The sequence below is a fragment of the Neoarius graeffei genome, chromosome 16, assembly GCF_027579695.1.
Source record: "Neoarius graeffei isolate fNeoGra1 chromosome 16, fNeoGra1.pri, whole genome shotgun sequence".
NCBI lineage: Eukaryota > Metazoa > Chordata > Actinopteri > Siluriformes > Ariidae > Neoarius > Neoarius graeffei.
In genome coordinates, this window is record NC_083584.1 from 58,084,985 (window position 1) to 58,098,722 (window position 13,738).

At 40.1% G+C, this 13,738-nt stretch overlaps 1 protein-coding gene across 1 annotated transcript in view; it reads right to left on the minus strand.

The window, feature by feature from the left end:
• Positions 1-13,738, minus strand: part of dpf1 (double PHD fingers 1) — a 99,918-nt gene that overhangs the window by 76,626 nt on the left and 9,554 nt on the right. The window contains exon 2 of the mRNA XM_060942170.1: positions 214-243. Within this exon, the coding sequence (XP_060798153.1) occupies positions 214-243 (30 nt within the window). The remainder of the gene's footprint in view (positions 1-213; positions 244-13,738) is intronic.

The window sequence follows — 13,738 nt, forward strand, 5'->3', positions numbered from 1 at the left end:
TTTTATCAGGAATAAACGCAATATGGTGCGTGATACATTTGTCTTCACGCACCAAGACTTTCCATGTGTTATCACATGATGTTAAGTACCCCTGTTTTATCCTGGCGCTTCGAACCTAGCATGTGAAAATGAATGTTATTGTGCAACCCAGGCTGCTCTGACGCATAGCAGTGTCACGAGCTTAGATTTGTGCATGCAGTGTAATAAGCATACCTGTTCTTTATGACTGTTCCACTCGACTGCCTGGAAAGAAAATCAGACAGAAACATGATAAGAGAACGAGAACAAAAATAATAACCATCATTGTCTTTAAAATCTGTGCTGTGATTCGAGAAGCCAAACATTCGGCTACTGTTATAAATTTCTCTAATTATGTTACACTGAAATGCATTCGTCTGCACATGAACGTGATTTCTGTAAGAAAATGCCAGACTGCAATCATCTACAGTGCGGCGGATTTTTCAAGGGATTTGTCGTCGTGGAGGAAAGAGTGAGACAGCAGGTGACAGAACCAGAGCCTGGAGTAAATTAGCCAGAGTTTGACTTGTGTTCATGTCAAGGAGTGAATGAGAAGGGTGCACGCTGGTGTGTTCTGCAGAGGCAGATTTTTTTTTTTCGGAGAGCCTTTAAAAGGTGTTGGAGTGTGTAAACGCATGTGTGTGCTGGTTTTTAACAGTTGACCAGTGGTATTGAACCTTGTGATTTAGTTTTTATTTCACTGCCATAGCAATATAAGGGGAAAAAAACCATAACAAGCTTAAACTACTGTCTGGGGTCCAGTTTGCTAAAAGCAATATAGAGTTAACTGCTTGAGAGAGTATTTAAAATGATGGCTCAACTGCTTTTCCCCCACTTACACAGTTTTAAAGCATGCTAATACACCATGACTGGATGACATTGGCTAAAATAATCATCGTGACCATTTTGTTCGACGATGAAATCGGGATTTTTAATTACAATTTATTTTTGTTGAGACTTGGCACATGAGCAAATTTCCTTTCACAGGTCTGTATTCTTTTATCTTTAGTTACATTAATGAAATACACGCAATCAATCCCGACATAAATTAGTACTACAAATCGCATATATACACTACCGTTCAAAAGTTTGGGGTCACCCAGACAATTTTGTGTTTTCCATGAAAAGTCACACTTTTATTTCCCACCATAAGTTGTAAAATGAATAGAAAATATAGTCAAGACATTTTTCTGGCCATTTTGAGCATTTAATCGACCCCACAAATGTGATGCTCCAGAAACTCAATCTGCTCAAAGGAAGGTCAGTTTTATAGCTTCTCTAAAGAGCTCAACTGTTTTCAGCTGTGCTAACATGATTGTACAAGGGTTTTCTAATCATCCATTAGCCTTCTGAGGCAATGAGCAAACACATTGTACCATTAGAACACTGGAGCACGGGCGATTGCTTTAAGACAACAAGGGAGGCTCAGCCTCCTCTAAAAATGACGAACATCGTGTAGGATGAATTGCGCTAGGCTTATGTTATAGCCGACCTTATAACATTGCTATTTCAGATCCAGAATCATAGAAATATATGTGCTCAACCCACTACAGTGCAAAATCATTCCGTTATAACTTTAATGTGTGCGTGAGTTTTCCCCCGCGTGACAGCGCGATGCAGCGCAGCCTCAGTGGACTTCAATGGCATTTGGGAGCTCTGCACTTTTCAATCTCAAAATGCAAGACGATTATTGGACAAATACTGCGAAAACGCCCGCCCCACGGACTCCCAGCCTCAGTGGACTTCAATGGCATTTGGGAGCTATGCGCTTGTCAATATCAAAATGCAAGACGGTTATTGGACAAATACTGCGAAAATGCCCGCCTACGAACTCCCAGCCTCACAGTGGGAGGGACATGGCAGTTTCCGCGAGGAGACTGGTGACTGGTGAAAGCGGCCGGATATTTTCTTTGATTGACAGCTCGTTTCAACTATAGACAGGCAATGGTGAATTTCAGTTCAATCCCATGCGGATTCGCAAGTGCTGTGGTGTATTGTAAGAGATCAGCTTACATTTCGATTTCATTCATTACATACGGTTTCTACCAGCTTTTTTAGTTTGTATATATTTTCATTGTAAATAAAGTGTAAATATAGTGTTGCCAAGTTTGCTATCTTAGTTCCAGAAATGTCGTTTATTTGAGTGACTGAACTTGAATTTGAGGGGGCTAGTCAGCTAGCAAGAAAGCTGCGCACGGATGCCAAGCATTGCTGATTTAATTTTGGCGAAGCCATTTGCCAGTCTTCCTTTCGAGGAAAAAATTAAAATTAAAGAGCAGGGTAGACCAACGCCTCAAATTGACTTGGTGAAAAAGGTAGGGAATAATACTCGTTCCTTTCAGCTCTCCTGGTACGAGAAAGTGAATTGGCTAACAGCAAGTGACCCACATCAACAACAGTAAATAAGCTACTTTAGTAATATGTCATGGATGAACCAAAAATATAGAATCTATTTAAAATGTTTATGCTGAGTATATTATATTGGAATATATATTTCTCTGGATATGAATTAAACACCACTACAATTTTGAAAACATTTTTAAACAAAAACACAGCCGAGAACATTTCACACTACAGACCTGGATTAAAAGTGAAGGGTTATCAAAATTGTCAATAAAACATTTCTCAGTCAAAATAAGTAAAATATAGGGAAAGTGTCATTGAATGAAATGTGTGGCACCCAGCTCTACTGCTGAGGTTCCTGACAAAGAGCTGCTTTTAATAATGATCAATTTTTAAACAACATGCCACAATTTTAAAATATAAAATGTTAAAATATACCCCCCCCCCCCCCAACACCACCATCATGTATATTGGACAGTAGGCTAATGGGCCAAAAGAACCTGTTATTTCACAGTTTGTGACGCTGCCAACAATCAGCCAGATCAGAGGCAAGAGTATGGGCAAAATTGATGTTTTTTCTTTTAAAATCTGGAAATATCGTAACCGACCAGCCTCCCCTGTTTGAAAGACTACCAGCCGCCACTGCACTGGAGTGATAGTTGCTGGAAATGGGCCTCTATACACCTATGGAGATATTGCACCAAAAACCAGACATTTGCAGCTAGAATAGTCATTTACCACATTAGCAATGTATAGAGTGGATTTCTGATTAGTTTAAAGTGATCTTCATTGAAAAGAACAGTGCTTTTCTTTCAAAAATAAGGACATTTCAAAGTGACCCCAAACTTTTGAACGGTAGTGTATAATCACTGTTTGTTGAATGCTTGAATCTGATTGGTGAAGAGAAAAATCAGACGATTGTGCCTGGGACGCAAAGTGTATATTAAATGCACTTGTTCTAAATGTTATTGTTTCTATAGTAAAAGCTCGTTCACAGGGACTCACAATAATCTACACAGAATAATACATAGATTTTAAAAATGTGTTTTTATTGAACAAAGTCAACTCAATGTAATCGCTGTTCCTGGGGACTGTCAGGAGACGTCTGTTTTCCAGACTGACGACTTTCTCTTTCTTGTTTCGCTCGAACATCTGGGATTATTTTTATCTTCTAAACTCACTTGTCTCACAGTGTTTCCACAACATTACACATGACTATAAATCTTTGAATGGAATTGAGAAGCACTCAGTATCATTCATTAATGAATTAAAGTGAATGTAATGCCTTATTGTAAGGCTTTAAAATGAATATATATCATTAGTAATGATCAAAATGAATTAATAAAGAAGAGGGGGAAATCATATTAATTATTTGTTATTTTATTATCAAGCACAAAACTATCGATAAATCGCAGCGTCCGGATCCCAGAAAAAGGCAGCCTTGCCTCAGGGATAATCTCGCATGACGCCATGCATGGAACCCCGGTTATCTGGGTCATTTCGGTTCATCTGACTCTGTACCTGTTTACGTGCTGAAATTGGATATTGTTCTTGGAATCTTACAAAAATAACGATGTGAAAGAAGCTGAGTTGTGTTTGGCTGTTCAAATCCTGATACATCAGGACATTCAGTTCACGAATTTCTGAGAAATGACACTAATCTAAAGCGGCAGTGGGTTAGGTTTGTGCAAATGAAGCGGGGAAATTTCGTGTCACCTACTAATAACAAATCCGATTCATCAAGTGTTCATCACCACCAGAACGACCACATGGGAATTACTGGAGCAAAAAAGAAACCCGTTTATTTAATAAATGACATTTGATCTGATGTTTGGACAGTTCGTCGATTCCCCTATTATCGCCCATTTCATATTTTCTTTCAGTAATTACACTGAATAAATGTACGCTTTAAAGATTATATTTCTGCATTTATTGAGGTACATGTAAATATTTTCCCTATATTTTGCAGCAGCCAGCTTAGAATAAAAATCCACAAACCAATCTGTGTTTCCAGTTCTCTCTGACTGGTGGTGCGCTATCGGTAGTGAGCGGGATTGTCGTGAACTGAGTGAACTGGCATCTGTTTCTCATCTTGGGGTCTCGAAAAGAAAACCATGTACTCCGTAATATCCTTGATAATCTTCTGCCCCTTCATCTGACATATAAGAATTCCAATCACTGTCAGAATTCTCTCCAAAATGTGGTTCCATATTGAGACTGGTGTAACCGCTACTGCGCACGGGAACGAAACTGACACCTGGATTGTTAGACGTGTGACATCACGCACCCTTTCGGGATCTTCCGGTTCAATCTCGGCTGATCTTATTGATTTTCCATCAATTTATGGCCTTTTGGATCAGCTATGATTCGAAAACACATTGTCAATCAACAGAATGATTGTTGCGTTGTCTCGTGTCATCTCATCTCATTATCTGTAGCCGCTTTATCCTGTTCTACAGGGTCGCAGGCAAGCTGGAGCCTATCCCAGCTGACTACGGGCGAAAGGCGGGGTACACCCTGGACAAGTCGCCAGGTCATCACAGGGCTGACACATAGACACAGACAACCATTCACACTCACATTCACACCTACGGCCAATTTAGAGTCACCAGTTAACCTAACCTGCATGTCTTTGGACTGTGGAGGAAACCGGAGCACCCGGAGGAAACCCACGCGGGCACGGGGAGAACATGCAAACTCCGCACAGAAAGGCCCTCGCCGGCCACGGGGCTCGAACCCAGACCTTCTTGCTGTGAGGTGACAGCGCCAACCACTACACCACCTTGCCACCCTTGTTGCTTTGTACAAGGAAAAAAGTGCGGTTTAGAGAAATTAAATTCACTTTAAACACTGTACTCTTTGGCATGTCGCTGTAGTACAAAAGGAATTTAAAAAAACACTTCAGGATGTGTTATACTGGGAAAATAAGCAACTTTGAGGTGGTAGCTGTAATTCTGTCACTCGAACTTGAACTTGTTCATTGATTAGCTACAACAGCATTCCAGGGCACGTGTTAATCTATACTTGACTCCAAAAATATTTTACATAAAAGATTGATTATTTGCGCAGCTGTACACTGTATTGTATACAGCGTATGAGAGAATGACCGAGCCCTGCATCGTAGCACAACACAATATCAAATATCCAAATCCGGCATTGAGGACATTATTAGATTTAGTTGCATTGCATTTATTGCGTTTATATTTATTCATTTGGCAGACACTTTTATCCAATGTGATATAGAAGTGAGGCAGAAAACAGTCTGTGAAGAGACTCGTGAAATGAGCCCAGTGCCACAAGACTGAGTGTCCACACACACACACACACAAACACACACACACACACACGAGCTGGATGAAGTACTGCTTCACAGAATTGCCACAAACATGTCAGACAAAAAGATAATACATAACTGTAACAATGATAACGTTATATGTTTAAGGCAAAATACTACAGATGAATATGGTAATTTTATAAATAAATAAATAAATAAATAAATATCACAAGCAATCTTTGCCCTTTACAACATCAAACATTGGCATTTATGCATGCAAATGAGGCTTTGTCTAATTAAATAAAATATCTGTAAATTTTCCTCCTGAATAGAACCAGAATTCTAGTCTTTGGATAACAGAATTCATTTAAAGATTTATTTCACTATTTCACACTTAAGAGACATTTTTACAGAACGATTGACTGGAATGTCATTTCTTTGTCTCTTTCTTTCAGCAAGGAAAATGTGTTATTTAAAAATGCTGCATTCCATTTTTCAGTATAAAAAAAAAATCTAACATACAGGACATCCAACGATAGTGAACATTTTATAATATCCTTCTGAATAAGGATGGAATAAACATATCAGGAATGTTTTCATGAGCACATGTTCGATAGAAATTGATATCTTTGGCTCTGAACATAGAAAAAAATACACTTTGAGTAAAATGATTTGACAAATATGATGCGTTTCCACTCAAAGTGCAATTTCTAAGGTATATAGAGGAAGATGACTGACAATGTTTTATGTTTCAGCAATAATTAATTGATAAACTGATATACAGTACATCAGGAAGGAAGCTTTCAGAGATATGACCTGACATAACATGACGTAATATCGGCTGGCTTTTTTCGTGGTATATCAGATATATTCCATTCAGCTCGCGTGATACTGAACAAGTCGAAGATGAGTAGCTGAATGGAATATATCTGATATACCACAAAAAAAGCCATGCAATATTATTATTATTATTATTATTATTATTATTATTATTATTATTATACATACACACTCTCTTTTCCAGTTTTTCACTGTCCATTGGTATGTTTTTCTCTTGTAAAGATGTGTGAAGAATATCTAATGAAGTTTTGGTCGCTTTTCAGGTGTTCAACGTGTCTTTCTCTTTCTTGGCAAACACAGAAATGCTTGTGTGTATGCGCAGCAGAAAACTCCCTCATTGGATATTCGCATCAGCTCCGATATGTGATGTCATGTTGTCTTGACAACCATGCAATATCGCAAACCACATTCAACTCTCATTCTCCATTGGGTAGAGTGATGTAATACATGTCAGATAAGCGATATGCTAACAATATTGCATGCTATCAAATCAAATTAATGAAACCCGCTAGAAGGGAACAGAACACGTTTTTATTCCATCAACAAAGAGTCCTGTATGGATAATAATTGTGCTTAATGCATGGAGTTTAAATTTGTCGTGAACAATGCTAATCTCAGTGAGAAATATTGTTCTGTTCTCTAATTTTGGTGTAAATACATTTCAGAGTTTATAATGTATCCATCACCAAGATACAATATTATTCTGTAAAACAAACAATCTATAAATACTGGTTGAATTTGTCGGCCAAATAAACGTGATGCATTAATTTCAATTTACACGTCACAAAGTTTCCAGCTGATTTCCTCCAAACTTGATTTTCTGCTAATATGATGAGACCTGAACAGTTTCATTAATCTCTCTAGATTGGCGGCGCCAAATTTAATGATCAAACGGTCCATTATTTTAAAGATAATTAACTGTATATTTAGAATAACCAATAAAACATTTTTTTTTCTACTAACTGGACTCATTTTGTGATGATGCGTCCCATTTTTTATTACTTTGTTCTCAGAGAAGGCACAATATAGATGCAGTTTATCCAGAATTGTCATTTCTAACTGTCGTGTCTTGCTTTAAAAAAAAAAAAAATCTCAGTGGCAGTTTCACCAAAAGACAGACATCGACATAAAATGTGTGAAAATAAAATGTGTGTAAAATAAAGAGCATTCACAGCAGTAGTCAGGATTGATCAATGTTTATATGAAGTGTTTGATTATGGATAGTGTTCCTACAGGAAATTATCCATCCTTCAACCTTATCTCACACACACACACACACACACACACACACACACACACACACACACACACGCCCCTTTTTATGCTGTTGAGCATAATGTGGGGGAAAAAAAGCACCAAGTTAAAAACCACAACACAAAAATCCACATGCAAAACAAAAATGGAGTCCTCCGGGTTCCTCCTGATGCCCCTCCCTCTTCTTCCCCATCCCAATCTGAATCGAAACCCCATCGCTCCTGCCCTCCTCCATTCCAGCACTCAGAGCGCAATCGGCACAAGTCGGCTCTCAATAATACTTTGACAGCTGTAGAAAATGGCCGCTCTCAGTTTGGTTGCTTCTCATTACATTATGCCATCGCCATGCGCCCTTGAAAGCTCTTTTCCAGAGGATAATGGAGAATAGTCTAATGGAAAAGGCAGGGTAAATAGGGCAGCCTGGCTCGAAACAGAAGCAGGAAATTCATCAGACTACAAATTTAACATTCGCTCATGAATTCTGTTTCCTCTCCCTTTTTTGTATAGAATGTGAAGGTAAAGAAGCAGAAATGATTTCCTCTGAACGTGTTACGGCTGCTGGGAAAGTGAGCCGGGGCTAAATCAGTGAGAAAAGCACGCCTTTAAACGCATTAAAGAACATCTTCAGCAAATCATCTTGTGCTTTCACTGTATTCGAGTTCATTATATCATTAGAGGTGAAACGATATGTAACCTTCAAACCAATATGATGTTTATATTCAGTACATCATGGTGTCCACTTACATGTTCACGTCTGAAAGAGAATGGCACTGATTGCTGTACAATTATCAGGTTGAAAAAATGATATCATTAAATATACAGTGGTGCTTGAAAGTTTGTAAACCCTTTAGAATTTTCTATGACCTAAACCATCATCAGATTTTCACACAAGTCCTAAAAGTAGATAAAGAGAATTCAGTTAAACAAATAAGAAAAAAATATTATACTTGGTCATTTATTTATTGAGGAAAATGATCCAATATTACATATCTGTGAGTGGCAAAAGTATGTGAACCTCTAGGATTAGCAGTTAATTTGAAGGTGAAATTAGAGTCAGGTGTTTTCAATCAATAGGATGACAATCAGGTGTGAGTGGGCACCCTGTTTTATTTAAAGAACAGGGGTCGATCAAAGTCTGATCTTCACAACACATGTTTGTGGAAGTGTATCATGGCACGAACAAAGGAGATTTCTGAGGACCTCAGAAAAAGCGTTGTTGATGCTCATCAGGCTGGAAAAGGTTACAAAACCATCTCTAAAGAGTTTGGACTCCACCAATCCACAGTCAGACAGATTGTGTACAAATGGAGGAAATTCAAGACCATTGTTACCCTCCTCAGGAGTGGTCGACCAACAAAGATCACTCCAAGAGCAAGACGTGTAATAGTCGGCAAGGTCACAAAGGACCCCAGGGTAACTTCTAAGCAACTGAAGGCCTCTCTCACGTTGGCTAATGTTAATGTTCATGAGTCCACCATCAGGAGAACACTGAACAACAATGGTGTGCATGGCAGGGTTGCAAGGAGAAAGCCACTGCTCTCCAAAAAGAACATTGCTGCTCATCTGCAGTTTGCTAAAGATCACATGGACAAGCCAGAAGGCTATTGGAAAAACGTTTTGTGGACAGATGAGACCAAAATAGAACTTTTTGGTTTAAATGAGAAGCGTTATGTTTGGGAAAAAAAATGCAGGAAAACACTGCATTCCCATCTGTGAAACATGGTGGTGGTAGTATCATGGTTTGGGCCTGTTTTGCTGCATCTGGGCCAGGACGGCTTGCCATCATTGATGGAACAATGAATTCTGAATTATACCAGTGAATTCTAAAGGAAAATGTCAGGACAGCTGTCCATGAACTGAATCTCAAGAGAAGGTGGGTCATGCAGCAAGACAACGACCCTAAGCACACAAGTCGTTCTACCAAAGAATGGTTAAAGAAGAATAAAGTTAATGTTTTGGAATGGCCAAGTCAAAGTCCTGACCTTAATCCAATCGAAATGTTGTGGAAGGACCTGAAGCGAGCAGTTCATGTGAGGAAACCCACCAACATCCCAGAGTTGAAGCTGTTCTGTACGGAGGAATGGGCTAAAATTCCTCCAAGCCGGTGTGCAGGACTGATCAACAGTTACCGCAAACGTTTAGCTGCAGTTATTGCTGCACAAGCAGGTCACACCAGATACTGAAAGCAAAGGTTCACATACTTTTGCCACTCACAGATATGTAATATTGGATCATTTTCCTCAATAAATAAATGACCAAGTTTAATATTTTTGTCTCATTTGTTTATCTGGGTTCTCTTTATCTACTTTTAGGACTTGTGTGAAACTCCGATTATGTTTTAGGTCATATTTATGCAGAAATATAGAAAATTTTAAAGGGTTCACAAACTTTCAAGCACCACTGTACAGAGTCACATCCAGAACTATTGGCAGCATTGATCAAGATGGGTTTCAAATAAGCTGATGAAAAAGTGACTAATTTGCTTAACCTCACACTGAATATGAGGGATTCATTTTCATTCAATACATTAACTTCATGCATTCATCTTCAGTCAGGTGAGAATATAGCCTGGATGTGATGCCAGCTCATCACATGGCACCATGTGCACTCCTTCACACTGAGGATAGTACCCAGTTTACCAACTGGCATGTTTTTAGGAGGTGTTGGAAGAAACCAGAGAACCTGAAGGAAACCTGGAGGAAGAACACTGCGCACAATTAAAGTTTAAAGGTTAGACCTCCATCCATTATCTATTCCGCTTATCCATCAGGGTTATGGAGGAAGCTGGTGACGATCCCAGCCGACTTTAGGTGAGGGTTCAACAAAGGGAGGTTCAAGTCTGCTCACCATCATCAAAAAGGAAGGTGGGGGGAAACATCAGGAAAAATGGGGGATGGGGTTTGGAAAATATCAAAAGTTGATGATCACGGGTAAATATCCAAGAGCATCTGAACCGAGCTCTTACCAGGCAGGAGTCGGGTCCTCTACAAACACACACAAAGTCCCGGTCTCCTCTAACCCAATACATCTCTGCTTATCGAAGCAGACAGGTGAAAATTCAGCTGAAAATGAACAATGATATACAAGCTCTAATAAACTGACTGACACCCAACACCTCACCAGCAATTAGTCACAATTAACACAATTTTTCTTCTGAACAGAATTAGAGGGCTCCCTCTAGAGGAGACTGATCATAAAATCATCTGAAGGACAGGGAGCTCTTTCAATTCAAAACAGAGAACAATTAAAAAAAAAAAGACACACACACACACACACACACACTTGAGGTATGGGATATTCATCAGAAAGCGGTAAGACAGGGATATAATTATTCAGAAATGACCAGAAAGTGATCCCAATGTCTGCATAAATGGAGTCGAATTCTTGGAAAATGGATTATAAGAACATTTCAGTAGTAGTGTGAGATTCTCATCTCATTCTCATTATCTCTAGCCGCTTTATCCTTCTACAGGGTCGCAGGCAAGCTGGAGCCTATCCCAGCTGACTACGGGCGAAAGGCGGGGTACACCCTGGACAAGTCGCCAGGTCATCACAGGGCTGACACATAGACACAGACAACCATTCACACTCACATTCACACCTACGGTCAATTTAGAGTCACCAGTTAACCTAACCTGCATGTCTTTGGACTGTGGGGGAAACCGGAGCACCCGGAGGAAACCCACGCGGACACGGGGAGAACATGCAAACTCCACACAGAAAGGCCCTCGCCGGCCCCGGGGCTTGAACCCAGGACCTTCTTGCTGTGAGGCGACAGCGCTAACCACTACACCACCGTGCCGCCCCGTAGTGTGAGATTGTCAGGAAAATATTTCACAGAAAACTGAAAATGCAGCATGTCTATTACAAAAAAATAAAAAATAAAAAACACCACACACACACTTCTATTACTTCCTGTTCAGTGTGTGTTTTTATGCTGCACACTTCACAATGGGATTTAACATGAACACGCTTATTTGAGGCCAAGGGGGCAACTTAGTACCGCCATTCCACCTACCAGCATGTTTTTGGAAGGTAGGAAGAAACCGAAGATCTCAGAGGAAACCCGCATGCACACAAAGAGAACATACTGTATGAAACTGGTGTCTTGGTGAATAAATAAAAAACGCTATGTTTTCACACAAATATACAGTAATACTATTTATTTGAAACAACTCATCAACATAATGCATGGTCTGGACAGAAACACAAAACTCAGATCACGAGTTCAAATCACAGGGGAAAACAGAGCGGTCATGCTCTCTGAGGTGGGAAGGGTGGCACACTTTCTCTCTCCTGTCAATCACAGCAACACTATTCAACCACAAGCGTCTGTGAGCTGATGTATGTGGAAGAGGGCAGACAGCGCTGTCCTGTGATGCTGCCTGAGCAGCAGTTTGAAAGTGTGCTTTTGGGTGCGAAGGAAGCACGTTAGCCTGAAGTATGACTGGAGAGAGCTGGCTGGTGGGCAGGAACTGATAGGTGACCAAATAAGGGGGAAAATGTTGTAATAGAATGTAAACGCTGGACAATCGCCACTTTAAACCACCACTTAAAGAAAAATGACTTGTCTTAATACTGTGAGACTCACCACTCATTTAGATATTTAGGGCTCAAGCACTGAAGGTCCAAGGCACCTATTGTAACCATTATAATTTTTCACTATTATTATCTCTCATCTCATCTCATTATCTGTAGCCGCTTTATCCTGTTCTACAGGGTCGCAGGCAAGCTGGAGCCTATCCCAGCTGACTACGGGCGAAAGGCGGGGTACACCCTGGACAAGTCGCCAGGTCATCACAAGGCTGACGCATAGACACAGACAACCATTCACACTCACATTCACACCTACGGTCAATTTAGAGTCACCAGTTAACCTAACCTGCATGTCTTTGGACTGTGGGGGAAACCGGAGCACCCGGAGGAAACCCACACGGACACGGGGAGAACATGCAAACTCCTCACAGAAAGGCCCTCGCCGGCCACGGGGCTCGAACCCGGACCTTCTTGCTGTGAGGCGACAGCGCTAACCACTACACCACCGTGCCACACACTATTATTATTATTATTATTGATACTTTCTGCCATGGGAATCTATGGTAGGGCCCACTATATGGATTTTGATTAAATCTGACACAGTGATCCAGGACAGTCCAAAGTATCCAGCTGTCACATTTGGGGTCAAATTTGAGGTCAAATTTGTATCCATCCATCTCTAGCGCCACCAGCAGGCCAAATTTCAAGGTACATTTTTGCTCATATCTTTTAAACCATTTGTCCAAGGGTTGTGGGTTTTTTTTTTCTCCTGAATCCTTGGGCCGTCTACTGCCATTAAAATTCTGCCATATTGGATTTTCCACCATTTTCTGAAAAACCTCCTTTTTCAAACAGGACCAATGATCTAGGATGATCACCACCAAACTGAGGATGTGTATATATGATCTACAGATGGTTCTAACCAAAAGTTATTCAAAGGATTTCACAAGAGCAAATGATATGGCTGCCGTTGTCCAATGAAATTTGATGGCGAAGCTGCTAAACAGGATGTGAGCCCATATCACAACAACACATTTATATTTCTTCACCAAACTTGGTGGACTGACTCAAGACCCAAACTAAAGGGAGTCCAGAAAGATCTGCCCCATTTTACCACTTGGGGGCACTATAATTAAAAAAACAAGGGTTTTTTTTTGTTATTACTGTTGAACAATCATGATTGTTATTTGAAGTCATGCCTTTTTAGATCCTGAGGTCTCGACATGTTGCTATTTCCTGTCCTGTGATTGTATTTGATGGCAAAGCTACCAATGCTTTTATGTATCTACACCAAACATGGTGAAATGACTCCGTCCTGAGGGAGTCCAGCAGCAATTATCCCATTTAACTAGCCTGGGGCACTAGAATAAGGAAAACATGATTTAGTCATTAATTTTCATGTCTTTGGTCTAAAAACCTGTTTGTTTGTTTTTTCCAAGTCAGGCTTTTTGCAATCCTGATGTCAGGACACGC